Here is a 13,543-nt window from a genome sequence, read left to right on the forward strand (position 1 = left end):
CTTTTAGTTTTATTGATCTTTGCTATTGTTTCCTTCATTTTTTTTCATTTATTTCTGATCTGATCTTTATGATTTCTTTCCTTCTGCTGACTTTGGGTTTTTTTCTTTTTCTTTCTCAGATTGCTTTAGGTGTAAGGTTAGGTTGTTTATTTGAGATGTTTCCTGTTTCTTGAGGTAAGATTGTATTGCTATAAACTTCCCTCTTAGAACTTCTTTTGCTGCATCTCATAGGCTTTGGGTTGTTGTGTTTTCATTCTCATTTGTTTCTAGGTATTTTTTTATTTCTTCAGTGATCTCTTGGTTATTAAGTAGTGTATTGTTTAGCCTCCATGTGTTTGTATTTTTTACAGTTTTTTTCCTGTGATTGATATCTAGTCCCATAGAATTGTGTTCAGAAAAGAAACTTGATACGGTTTCAATTTTCTTAAATTTACCAAGGCTTGATTTGTGACCCAAGATATGATCTATCCTGGAGAATGTTCTATGAGCACTTGAGAAGAAAGTGTATTCTGTTGTTTTGGGATGGAATGTCCTATAAATATCAATTAAGTTCATCTTGTTTAATGTATCATTTAAAGCTTGTGTTTCCTTATTGATTTTGATTTTGGATGATCTGTCCATTGGTGAAAGTGGGGTTTTAAAGTCCCCTACTTTGATTGTGTTACTGTAAATTTCCCCTTTTATGGCTATTAGCATTTGCCTGTGTACTGAGGTGCTCCTATGTTAGGTCCATGAATATTTACAATTATTATATCTTCTTCTTGGATTGATCCCTTGATCATTATGTAATGTCCTTCTTTGTCTCTTGTAGTAGTCTTTATTTTAAAGTCTATTTTGTCTGATATGAGAATTGCTACTCCAGCTTTCTTTTGATTTCCATTTGCATGGATTGTCTTTTTCTATCCCCTCACTTTCAATCTGTATGTGTCCCTAGGTCTGAAGTGGGTCTCTTGTAGACAGCATATATACAGGTCTTGTTTTTGTATCCATTCAGCCAGTCTATGTCTTTTGGTTAGAGCATTTAATCCATTTACATTTAAGGTAATTAGCGATATGTATGTTCCTATTACCATTTTCTTAATTGTTTTGGGCTTGTTATTTCAGGTCTTTTCCTTCTCTTGTGTTTCCTGCCTACAGAAGTTCCTTTAGCATTTGTTATAAAGCTGGTTTGGTGGTGCTGAATTCTCTTAGCTTTTGCTTGTCTGTAAAGGTTTTAATTTCTCCATCAAATCTGAATGAGATCCTGCTGGGTAGAGTAATCTTGGTTTTAGGTTTTCCTCTTTCATCACTTTAAATATGTCCTGTCACTCCCTTCTGGCTCACAGAGTTTCTGCTGAAAGATCAGCCATTAACCTTATGGAGATTCCCTTGTATGTTATTTGTCGCTTTTCCATTGCTGCTTTTAATATTTTTTCTGTGTATTTAATTTTTGATAGTTTGATTAATATGTGTCTTGACATGTTTCTACTTGGATTTATCCTGTATGGGACTCTCTGTGCTTTCTGGACTTGATTGACTATTTCCTTTCCCATTTTAGGAAAGTTTTCAACTATAATCTCTTCAAATATTTTCTCAGTCCCTATCTTTTTGTCTTCTTCTTTGGGGACCCCTATAATTCGAATGTTGGTGCATTTAATTTTGTCCCAGAGGTCTCTGAGACTGTCCTCAATTCTTATCACTGTTTTTTTCTTTATTCTGCTCTGCAGTAGTTATTTCCACTATTTTATCTTCCAGGTCATTTATCCGTTCTTCTATGTCAGTTATTCTGCTATTGATTCCTTCTAGAGAATTTTAAATATCATTTATTGTGTTGTTCATCTTTTTTGTTTGCTCTTTAGTTCTTGCCGGTCCTTGGTAAATGTTTCTTGTTTTTTCACCATTCTATTTCCAAGACTTTTGATTTTCTTTACTCTTATTGCTCTGAATTCTTTTTCAGGTAGACTGCATATTTCCTCTTCATTTGTTTGGTCTGGTTGGTTTTTACCTTGCTCCTTCATCTGCTGTGTGTTTCTCTGTCTTCTCATTTTGCTTAACTTACTGTGTTTGCAGTCTCCTTTTCGCAGTCTGCAGGTTAGTAGTTCCCGTTGTTTTTGGTATCTGCCCCCAGTGGCTAAAGTTGGTTCAGTGAGTTGTGTAGGCTTCCTGGTGGAGGGGACTAGTGCCTGTGTTCTGGAGGATGAGGCTGGATCTTGTCTTTCTGGTGGGCAGGACTGCATCCGGTGTTGTGTTTTGGCATGTCTTTGACCTTATTATGATTTTAGGCAGCCTCTCTGCTAATGGTGTGGTTGTGTTCCTGTCTTGCTAGTTGTTTGGCATAGGGTGTCCAGCACTTTAGTTTGCTCATCGTTGAGTGGAGCTGGGTCTTAGTGTTGAGCTGGAGATCTGTGGGAGAGCTTTTGCCATTTTATATTACGTGGAGCTGGGAAGTCTCTGGTGGACCAGTGTCCTGAACTCAGCTCTCCCACCTCAGAGGCACAGACCTGACACCCGGCCAGAGCACCAAGACCTTGTTAGCCACATGGATCAGAAGAAAAGGGAGGAAAAAAAGAAAGAAAAATAAATAAAATAAAATAAAGTTACTAAAATAAAGAATATAAAATAATTATTAAAAATAATGAAATTTAAAAGTAATAAAAAAGGAAAAATAAAGGAAAGAAAAAAGAGAACAACCAAACCGAAAAACAAATCCTCCAATGATAACAATCGCTAAGTCTATACTAAAAAATCAATCAAACAAACAAACAAACAAACGGACAGACAGAACCCTAGGACAAAATTCTTAAAAGTGAAGTGAATTCTTAAAAGTGAAGTAAATTCTTAAAAGTGAAGTAAAAGTGAAGCTATACAGACAAAATCACACAAAGAAGGATACACATACACACTCACCAAAGGTGAAAAGGGAAAAAAATATATATCTATATATTTTTAAAAAGGAGGAAGAGAGCAACCAAATCAAAAAACAAATATACCAGTGATAATAAACTCTAAGTGCTAAGCTGAGATAAACATAAAACCAGGAACAAATTAGATGCAGAAAGCAAACCCCAAGTCTACAGTTGCTCCCAAAGTCCACTGCCTCAATTTTGGGATGATTCGTTGTCTATTCAGGTCTTCCACAGATGCCGGGTACATCAAGTTGATTGTGGAGATATAATCCGCTGCTCCTGAGGCTGCTGGGAGAAATTTCCCTTTCTCTTCTTTGTTTGCACAGCTTTTGGCGTTCGGCTTTGGATTTGGCCCTTCCTCTGTGTGTAGGTCGCCTGAGGGCGTGTGTTCTTCGCCAAGACCGGATGGGGTTAAAGGAGCAGCTGATTCGGGGGCTCTGTCTCACTCAGGCTGGGGAAGGGAGGGGTACAGAATGCGGGGCCAGCCTTCAGTGGCAGAGGCCACCGTGACGTTGCAACAGCCTGAGGTGTGCTGTGTGTTCTCCCAGGGAAGTTGTCCCTGGATCACAGGACCCTGGCAGTGGTGGGCTGCACAGGCTCCCGGGAGAGGAGGTGTGGAGAGTGACCTGTGCTTGTACACAGGTTCTTGGTGGCTGCAGCCTCAGCCTTAGCATTTCATGCCTGTCTCTGGGGTCTGTGCTCATAGCCATGACTCACACCCATCTCTGGAGTTTGTTTAGGAGGTGCTCTGAATCCCCTCTCCTTGCACATCCAGAGACAATGGTCTCTTGCCTCTTAGGCAGGTCCAGACATTTTCCCAGACTCCTTCCCAGCTAGCTGTGGTGCACTAGCCCCCTTTAGGCTGTGTTCATGCAGCCAACCCCAGTCCTCTCCCTGGAATCTGACCTCCGAAGCCCAAGCCTCAGCTCCTGGCCACCAGTGAGTCATGGCAGTGAGCAGACAAGCCTCTTGGCCTGGTGAGTGTTGGTTGGCACCAATCCTCTGTGTGGGAATCTCTCCGCTTTGCCCTCTGCACCCCTGTTGCTGTGCTCTCCTCTGTGGCTCCGAAGCTTCTCCCTGCCACTGCCCATCTCCGCCAGTGAAGGGGCTTCCTAGTATGTGGAAGCTTTTCCTCCTCACAGCTCCCTCCCAGAAGTGCAGGTCCCATCCCTATTCTTTTGTCTCTGTTTTTTCTCTTTTCTTTTGTCCTACCCAGGTACATGGGGAGTTCCTTTCCTTTTGGGAAGTGTGAGGTCTTCTTCCAGCATTCAGTAGGTGTCCTGTAGGAGTTGTTCCACACATAGATGTATTTCTGATGTATTTGTGAGGGGGAAGGTGATCTCCACGTCTTACTCCTCTGCCATCTTGAAGGTGTCCTCCTACCCATTTTTGAGTTTTTTTTTTTTTGGTTTTTTGATATTGAGTTTTATCAGCTGTTTGTATATTGTGGAAATTAACCCATTATTGGTCACCTTATTTGAAAATATTTTTTCCCATTCCGTAGGTTGTCTTTTCATTTTTTAAATGGTTTCCTTTGCTATTCAAAAGCTTTTATGTTTTGTTAGGTTCCTTTTTTTGTTTGTTTGTTTGTTTTTGTTTTTGTTTTTACATCTTTATTGGAGTATAATAGCTTTACAATGGTGTGTTAGTTTCTGCTTTATAGCAAAGTGAATCAGTTATACATATACATATGTCCCCATATCTCTTCCCTCTTGCGTCTCCCTCCCTCCCACCCTCCCTCCATTTGTTTATTTTTGCTTTTATTTCTTTTGCCTTGGGAGATGGGCATATTGCTACCATTTATGTCAGAGAATGTTTTGCCTATGTTCTCTTCTAGGAGTTTTATGGTGTCATGTCTTATATTTAGGTCTTTAAACCATTTTGAGTTTATTTTTGTATATGGTGTGAGGGAGTGTTCTAACTTCTTTGATTTGCATGAGGCTGTCTGGCTTTCCCAGCATCATTTGCTGAAGAGACTGTCTATTCTCCATTGTATGTTCTTGGTCAAAGATTAATTGAATGTGGGTGTGTTGGTTTATTTCTGGGCTTCCCATTCTGTTCCATTGATCTATATGCCTTTGCCAATACCATGCTGTTTTGATTATTGTAGCTTTGTAGTAGTGTCTGAAGTCTGGGTGGGTTATGCCTCCTGCTTTGTTCTTTTACCTCAGGATTGCTTTGGCAATTCTGGGTCCTTTGTGGTTCCATATAAGTTTTAGGATAATTTGTTCAAGTTCTGTGAAAAATGTCATGGGTATTTATAGGGATCATATTAAATCTGTAGATTGCTTTGGATAGTATGGACATTTTATCAATATTAATTCTTCCAATTCAAGAGCATGGGATATCTTTCCATTTCTCTGAATCATCTTTAAGTTCCTTTATCAATGCTTTATAGTCCACAGGATAAAGGTCTTTTACCTCTTTGATTAGGTTTATTCCTAATTTTTTTGGACACAATTATAAAAGGGATTGCTTTTCTACTTTCTCTCTGTGATATTTCACTGTTGGTGTAAATAAATGCAACAGATTTTTTGTATCTTAATCTTGTATTCTGCTACCTTGCTGAATTCATTTTTTAGTTCTAATAGTTTTGGAGTGAATTCTTTAGGGTTTTCTATATTATGTCATGTCATCTGCATATAATGACATTTTACATCTTCCCTTCCAATTTGGATACCTTTTATTTCTTTCTCTTGTCTGATTGCTGTGGTTAGGACTTCCAATACTATGTTGAATCAAAGTGGTGAGAGTGGGCATCCTTGACTTGTTCCAGATTTTAGTGGGAAGGCTTTCAGCTTTCACCATTGAGTATTATGTTGGCAGTCGGTTGGTCATAAATGTCTTTTATTATATTGAGATATGTTCCCTCTGTACCCACTTTGGTGAGAGGTTTTTTTTTTTATCATGAATGGATGTTGAATTTTGTCAAAAACGTTTCCTGCATCTATTGAGATGATCATGTGGTTTTTGTCTTTTCTTTTGTTAATGTGGTGTATCACACTGATTGATTTGCATATGTTAAACCATCCTTGTGACCCTGAAATTAATCCCATTTGATTATGATGTATGTTCCTTTTTATGTACTATTGGATTCAGTTTGATAATATTTTTTTGAGGATTTTAGCCTCTATATTCATCAAAGATATTGGCCTGTAATTTTCTCTTTTTGTAGTGCCTTTGTCTTGTTTTTGTATGAGGGTGATGATTGCTTCATAGAATGACTTTGGGAGTGTTCCTTGCTCTTCAGTCTTTTGGAAAAGTTTGAGAAGGATAGGTATAATTTCTTCTTTGTATGTTTGGTAGAATTCTCCAGTGAATCCATCTGGTCTTGGACTTTTGTTTTTCAGAGATTTTTTTTATTACAGACTCTATTTCAATTCTAGTAATCAGTCTGTTGAAATTATCTGTTTTTTCTTGACTAAATTTTGGCAGGCTGTACGTTTCTAGAAACTTGTACATTTCTTCTAGGTTGTCCAATTTGTTGGCATATAACTATTCATAGTATTTTCTTATGATTTTTTTGTATTTCTGTGATATGTTATTATTTCTCCTCTTTCATTTCTTATTTTGTTTATTTGTGTCCTCTGTATTTTCTTCTTGGTGAAACTGGCTAGAGGTTTGTTGGGTTTTTTTTAATCCTTTCACAAAACCAGCTCTTGGTTTTTTTTGAACTTTTCTATTGTTTTTTTATCTCTATTTAACTCCTCTCTGATCTTTATTATTTCCTTCCTTCTACTGACTTTGGATTTATTTGGTCTTCTTTTTCTAATTCTTTTAGGTAATAGGTTAATTTGTTTATTTGAGATTTTTCTTGTTTCTTGAGGAAGGTCTATATCACTATGAACTTCCCTCTTAGATCTGCTTTTGCTGTAACCCATAGAGTTTGTAAAGTTGTTTTTATTGTTGTTTGTCTCAAGGTTTTTTCTGATTTCCTCTTTGATTTCATTAATGACCCATTGTTTTTTTTTACCAGCATGTTGTTTATTCTCCAAGTAATTTTGTTCTTTTTACTATTTTTCTTTCTGTGGTCAATTTCTAGTTTTATACCACTGTTGTCAGAAAAGATGCTTGAAATAATTTCTATCCTCTTAAATTTGTTGAGGTTTGTTTTGTATCCTAATATGTGGTCTATCCAAGAGAATATTCCATGTGTACTTGAAAAGAATGTGTATTCTGTTTTTGTTTTTTTAATGTAGCGCCCTGTAGGTATCAATTAAATCCAACTGTTCTATTGGGTCATTTAGGATCTCTGTTGCTTTATTAATTTTCCATCTGGATGATCTGTCTATTGATGTCAGTGGGGTGTTAATGTACTCTACTATTATTGTTTTACTGTCAATTTCTCCCTTTATATCTGTTAGTATTTGTTTTATGTGTTTAGGTGCTCCTGTGTTGGTGCTTGTATGTCAATGAGTGTAATATCCTCTTCCTGTATTGATCCCTTTATCATTATATAGTGTTCTTCTGTGTCTTTATTGTTTTAAAGTCTATTCTGTCTGACATGAGTACTGCTACTCCTGTTTTCTTGTCATTTCCATTTGCATGAAATTTCTTTTTCCATTCCCTCACTTTTGATCTATATGTGTCTTTTATCTTAAAGTGAATCTCTTGTAAGCAGCATATTGTATGTTCTTTTTTTTTTAATCCAATCTGCCACTCTGTCTTTTAATTAGAGTATTTAGTCTATTGACATTTAAATTATTGACAAGTATGTATTTACTGCCATTTAAAACCTTGTTTTTCATTTGATTTTGTATTTATTTGTTCCTTTCTTTTTCTTTTGTTTTTCTTTTTGTGATTCGATGGTTTTCTTTTGTATCACACTTTGGTTCTCTTCTTTTTCATTTTTGTGAGTCTATTGTTTGTTTTTGATTTGTAGTTACCCTGGTTTTCAAGTATGTTAACCCATAAACATGTCTACTTGCTTTAGACTGATAGTCATATAAGTTCAAACACATTCTAAAAGGTCTACATTTTTTACTCCCCTACCCCACATTTTATGACATTGCTGTCCTATTTACATATTGATTTTTATCCTTGTTTTTGTAGTTACAATCGCTTATACAAATTTTTTAAATTCTTTTTTAGCCTATGTTCTGGTTTATTTAAGTGATCTTCAATCCTTTTATATATTCACCTTTCCTAATGTGTTTTACCCTTTCCTATAGATTCTTACTTCTTTTCTATTTAGAGAAGAACTTTCAATATTTCTTTCAGGTTAGGTTGAATATTGCTGTATTCTTTTAGTTTTACTTGTGAGAGATTTTATTTCTCTCCCCTTCTATTCTAAATGTTAATCTTGCTGGGTAGAGTTTCCTATGTTGCAGGTTTCTCCCTTTCAGCATTTTAAATATATCATGTCACTCCCTTCTGGACTGCAAAGTTTCTGTAGAGGGGGTTCCCTTGTATCTGACCTTTTGTTTTTCTCTTGCTGCCTTTAGAATCCTCTCTTTAATATCATTTTAATTATGATATGTCTTGATGTGGGTCTCTTTGGGTTCATATTGTTTGGGATCCTCTATATTTCCTGTACCTGGATATCTGCTTCCTTCTTTAGTTTTTGGACGTTTTCAGCCACAATTTCCTCAAATACATTTGCAAACCCCTTTTCTTTTTCTTCTCCTTCTGGAATCCTTATTATGCATATGTTAGCATGCTTTATATTATCTCATAGATCTCATATGTTACTCTCATTTTATTCATTTGTCTTTCTATCTGCTGTTCTTATTGGGTGATTTCCATTATTCTATCTTTCAGATCTCTTGTTCTTCTGCTTGATTTAGGCTGCTATTCAATGTTTTTTTTTATTTTTTTATTCACTGTTTTTAGATTGGTTTTTATCTCGACAATTGAGTTGTCTAATATTGATTGCTTCCTCTTTATAGTTTCTAGTCCTTGTTACAGTGACATACATTTCTGTTGAAAATCTTTCTTAATTCCCCTAGCATTTTTATTGCTAAAAATAGCTCTTGAGGTCTAGTAGACTGGAGAGGTCTACAAACAAAGAGTTTCATTCTTTGTTCTTTCAGAGGATTTCTCTTGTTCTTTTAATTGGGAGTAGTTTTTCTGCTTTTTTATTTTACTTAACTTTCTCTGTCTCTATGAATTTAGAAGAAATAGTTATCCACTGTGATCTTAAAAGGCTGTTTTCATGTGGGAGCATTCCTTTGTGGACTGTTGGTGCCAAGGCTGGTATTTTGTTTGTTTGTTGTTTTTGTTTTTTTGTTTGGGTTTGTTTTGTTTTGGTATGAATGCCTGTCACATCTTTCCTCAGAGTTTGCTGGTCGTTATCCTCTTGATAGGGATTGTGATTGGTGTTGTGGTGAACAGAGCCTGCACTGGATGTTGGGTGCAGCCTCCTCTTTTATCTGTGGCTATCACAGCCTTCCCAGGGTTGTAGTCTGCACCCCAGTTGTTGAAGTAGAAACCTTGAGGGTCAGGTTTGATAAGGCTTCATTGCCCTTAAGTGTGTGGTCTGTCCCCAAGGAGGTGAGTGCTGAAGTAGATGAGGCCTGTGTGGTCACAGTGAACCTATGCATTGCCCATGCAGTCTTCAGTGGTTCTGCCCAGAAGCAGCCCAAGGTCATGTCCCTTTTTCCATTGTGTTTATCCCAGACCTAGTGCTGGCTGACACTGGGGGCCAGGATGTTGTGCCTGCAGAAACTGAGGTGGTTGTGCTGCCATCGAGGACCTGGGCTGCCTCTGTGATAAGGCTCTCTCAGGGCCTGTCTGCTCCAGATCCAGCTCCAAGCTGTGGTGTGAGGTAGGCAGAACTGGAGCACTCCTGGCAGGAAATGAACCACTGAGTACTCCTTTCCAGGGCCTGTCGACCAGGGAAGTGCTATTCTATAACACCACCAGCCATCCAGCCTTCACACCAACAAAGTCCACTGCCACTGGACCCACCCCCACTGTTGGAGCACTGATAATGGGCTCCCACTTCAGCTCCCCACCCCCACAGTGTTAGCACTCACAAATCCCTTCACAGCTGGAGCCATGTCCTGTGCTGAGCAAGCTGACAATGGGGTTCTTATGGTGGACCTGCACACTGCCCTGCTTGTGCTGATAATAGGGCTCCTATACTAGACCCACACCTCACATGCATGTGCTGATAGTGGGGCTCCTATGGCGGACTCATACCCCTCCCCGCATGGACTAACAATGGCAGTCTGGAGCACACTCTAGACCTTCTCAGCTGTCTCCTCGCAGCTAGACTGAATCATTTTGCAGGGTCCATCCACTGAAGCCCGAGTTTCAGTGCTTGTCCAATAAGCTTACTAGCAGCCACACCCAACATATGTTTTGTGCTGGGAAGTATGGCTACATGGCAGAAGTCGGCGCTGGTCTCTCTCCACCCTGATTGCTAGCAATTCAGCATGCATACTCTACTCACACGCAGGGTCCAGGCCCCTCCAGCTTCTCTATCTGTCCTGGCAGACCTCCCAGCCAATGAATGGGGTTGCCAGGATGAGGGAACCTTTCCTCTTTCACAGTTCCCTCCCAGGGGTGCCAGTCCCATCCTGATGCCTTTTTCCCCATCCTTTCAAGTTATATGGGGATTTTTCTTGCAGCTTTGGTTGTATAAGAGATCTTCTGTCACTTTTCACGTTGGTTTTCTGTGAGAATTGTTCTACATATAGACGTATTTTTGATGTATTTGTTGGGGGAGGTGAGCTCCACGTCCTTCTACTCTGCCATCTTGATCTCCGCTGGATATTTTTATTTGCTTGACTTTTACTTCATGTTCTTCTGGGTCTTATCTACAGTTAAACTTATCTATTGCTCTTAATTTCAATTGTTTTATTTTTAAATTCTAAAACTTCCATTTGGATCTATTTACTAGATTCAAATTTTTGTCAAAATTCTCATTCTTTCCATCAGTTTTCTTCTTTTCCTCTATTTTATCCATCATACTCATTGCAGTTAACCCACTTGTGAAATAATGCCAATATCTGATTCAACCATCTGTTTCTATTTACCTACTCTGTTTTCTCTGTTTGAAATTATTTAGTCATTTATTATGGTATGCCTGCTAATATGTTGTTGATTTCCAGACATAATGTATGTCTAGAAATGTATGTAGAGTTTTAATGATATTAACATTATTCAGAGAGGGTCCACTCTTTCCTCTGCTAGACAGATGGAATAGAATTTGATGACTACAATTCAATCAGCAAAGGTGCTGACTGAAAACTAGTTTGCAGTTTTGATAAGGTACTGTCTACTTCTGAAGTACGTCTTTTGTCTCTCTGTCCACTCCTTCTACCTATGAAACTGTTTTATACTCATTTAAGGAGTATGACCTCACTATAATTGAATATATCATATAATTCATAGTTGTCCAATAATATAGTTTGTGCTGTTTTTAGATACAATGTGTGGTAGTAATTAGGAGCCTGTTGTTTGATGCCAGAAAAAAATAATGTTATGTCCCTGCCCTGCCACTTTTTTTGACAATGTATTGATATAAACTTTCTGAGCCTCAGATTCCTTTTCTATAATGTGGTTATTATTTAATATCACCTTTCTCAGAATACTGTAAATACAAAATATAGTGTACAACACACTTAATGTGGTGCCATGCCCATTAAGTGGAACATATGATAGATAAATTATTGTATTTTAAAATAAAAAACATAGGTTCTGTCCTAGAATATATCACAAATTCAGATTGTTTCTGATTCCCATTGTTCTTTCATGTGCCTGATTTTTCCATAAACCCTCTCTTCTCTTTTCCCTTGTGATCAATATTCTAGGTCTCTATAAATAGTTTCTTAGAAGCAATGTTTGTATTTCTCTTAAGTTTTTTCTCTACACTGGAAATGTGAAGATAATTTTTCCCCTTATTTTTTATTAAAATCAAACTAATCATGCCTAACATACTTGTGAAAATGCTAGTAGGTAACAATAAAGTACAAATATCCTTGATTAGTTTTATATATTTAATTGTAAACACAATCTCAGTCATCTTATGTAAAAATAATTAATGTCTGATTACTGATCACTGAAGTTATCAATTTCTGCCTAAATATAAGATTCAGGAAGATATATTCTTTCTAATGTTTGTACTGGATGTGAGACTTCCAGAAGAGTTGAATGAGGAGCTCAGCAAACCCTTTCTCCCAAAGTAAATTATAAAAATGAAGGGGAGAATGGGAAAAATAACCACTTCAGGGCTCAGGAAATTGAGAAAAGGCATACAACAAATTGAGGTGTTATTTATTTAGGAAAATCTATCAAACCTTGATGGGAACAGCAGAAGTCTGCAGCAATATACGTTTTTCCTACCATGCTCCACCCTTCCTTTTGAGTCTTCCTTAGCAGAACAGATTGTGGTAGAAATGTGGATATTAAAGACTCTACTAGTGAGGGGTCAGGAGGAAATAAGGAACATGTTATTGGAAACTAGACAAAAGGTAATCCTTGTTATATAGTGGCAGAAAGCTTAACATAATTGTTTCCTGAAGTTATGTGGAAAGTATAACTTTTAAACAGGAAAACTGGTCACTTAGCTGAGATTTAAGCAAAGCATTGAAGGTGCAGTTGTTTCTTCTTTCTGCTAACAGTAACATCTGAGAGGAAGGAGACAAGTCCAGAGAAGAAATGTTAAACAAAAAGGAAACAGGACTTGATAATTTTGGAAATTCTCAGTCATTTATTGGAAAAGATGCTAAAATTAAGAGATTCACTGTCAGCAAAAAATGCTCTAGAGAAAAAACTGAGGATATGGCTGAAGAACCCTTTCTGAAAGCTCAGAAAAATTGAACGGTCAAAGTGTTTGGTCACACAAAGGCTCTTTGAAAATATTAATTGTTTGATTTGTACAGTCTCTCATCTAGTTCAGCAAAAGCCAAATATAGAGATGGGACTATGTAGGAAAGACCTGTGGAGAAGACTTTTGTCTAATGGAGTGAATTTCTGTGATATACACTGGAGACTCACAAGATTCTTGAGACTATTATGCCAGGAAAAACATTTTCAACTTAGACTGAAGGAGAGAGAGAAAGAAGACAAAGTGACAGAAGGCTGTCAGACCACCCCCCTCAAATTACACAAGCAATAAATAGACTAATAAAACTACTCAACTGAAAAAAAAACCCCACTACTCAACTGAAAACATGTGCTGCATTTAATAAAAAAGAAAGAATGACTCAGAGGACAGAGTCTCAAGATCAGAGGGCGGAGATTTTAACAAAGAGGAGCCTAATCCCAGTAGATTATTCCCAGGAATTGAAACAAATGGATTGCCCAGCTAGATTTCAAACTTGGTTGGGATAGTTGACTCCTTTTTTTCCTTCTTATTTTCTTCTTTGAACTGGAATGTCTATAACTGTGGTCCTATGCCTTTCCCATGATTGTATTTGGGGAGCAGGTAATTTTTTCTTAACTTTTATGGGTTTATAGATGGAGAAGAATTGCACCCTAGGATGTCTTATACCTAGAGTCTAAATGATACATTATTTAGATCATGTAAATAATGGGATTTGTGAATTTTTGTCGATTTTTTACTGTGTTGAGATTTTGGAAGTGGTTGAGATGTGATGAATTTATTTTCCATGTGAGATGAAATCTTTGGGAATTAGAATGTGGACTTTAGTAGGCAGAATAATGACCTCCCAAAGATGTCTACGTCTTAATCCACATAACTTGTGGAT

At 37.4% G+C, this 13,543-nt stretch overlaps 1 protein-coding gene across 1 annotated transcript in view; it reads left to right on the plus strand.

Moving 5' to 3' along the window:
• LOC114239253 (beta-defensin 115) overlaps positions 1 to 8,741 on the plus strand; it is a 40,891-nt gene extending 32,150 nt beyond the window's left edge. Inside the window, exon 4 of the mRNA XM_028169359.2 lies at positions 8,718 to 8,741. Within this exon, the coding sequence (XP_028025160.2) occupies positions 8,718 to 8,741 (24 nt within the window). The remainder of the gene's footprint in view (positions 1 to 8,717) is intronic.
• The last annotated feature ends 4,802 nt before the right edge of the window (positions 8,742 to 13,543 follow it).

This window comes from Balaenoptera acutorostrata, chromosome 15 (assembly GCF_949987535.1).
Source record: "Balaenoptera acutorostrata chromosome 15, mBalAcu1.1, whole genome shotgun sequence".
Taxonomy (NCBI): Eukaryota; Metazoa; Chordata; class Mammalia; order Artiodactyla; family Balaenopteridae; genus Balaenoptera; species Balaenoptera acutorostrata.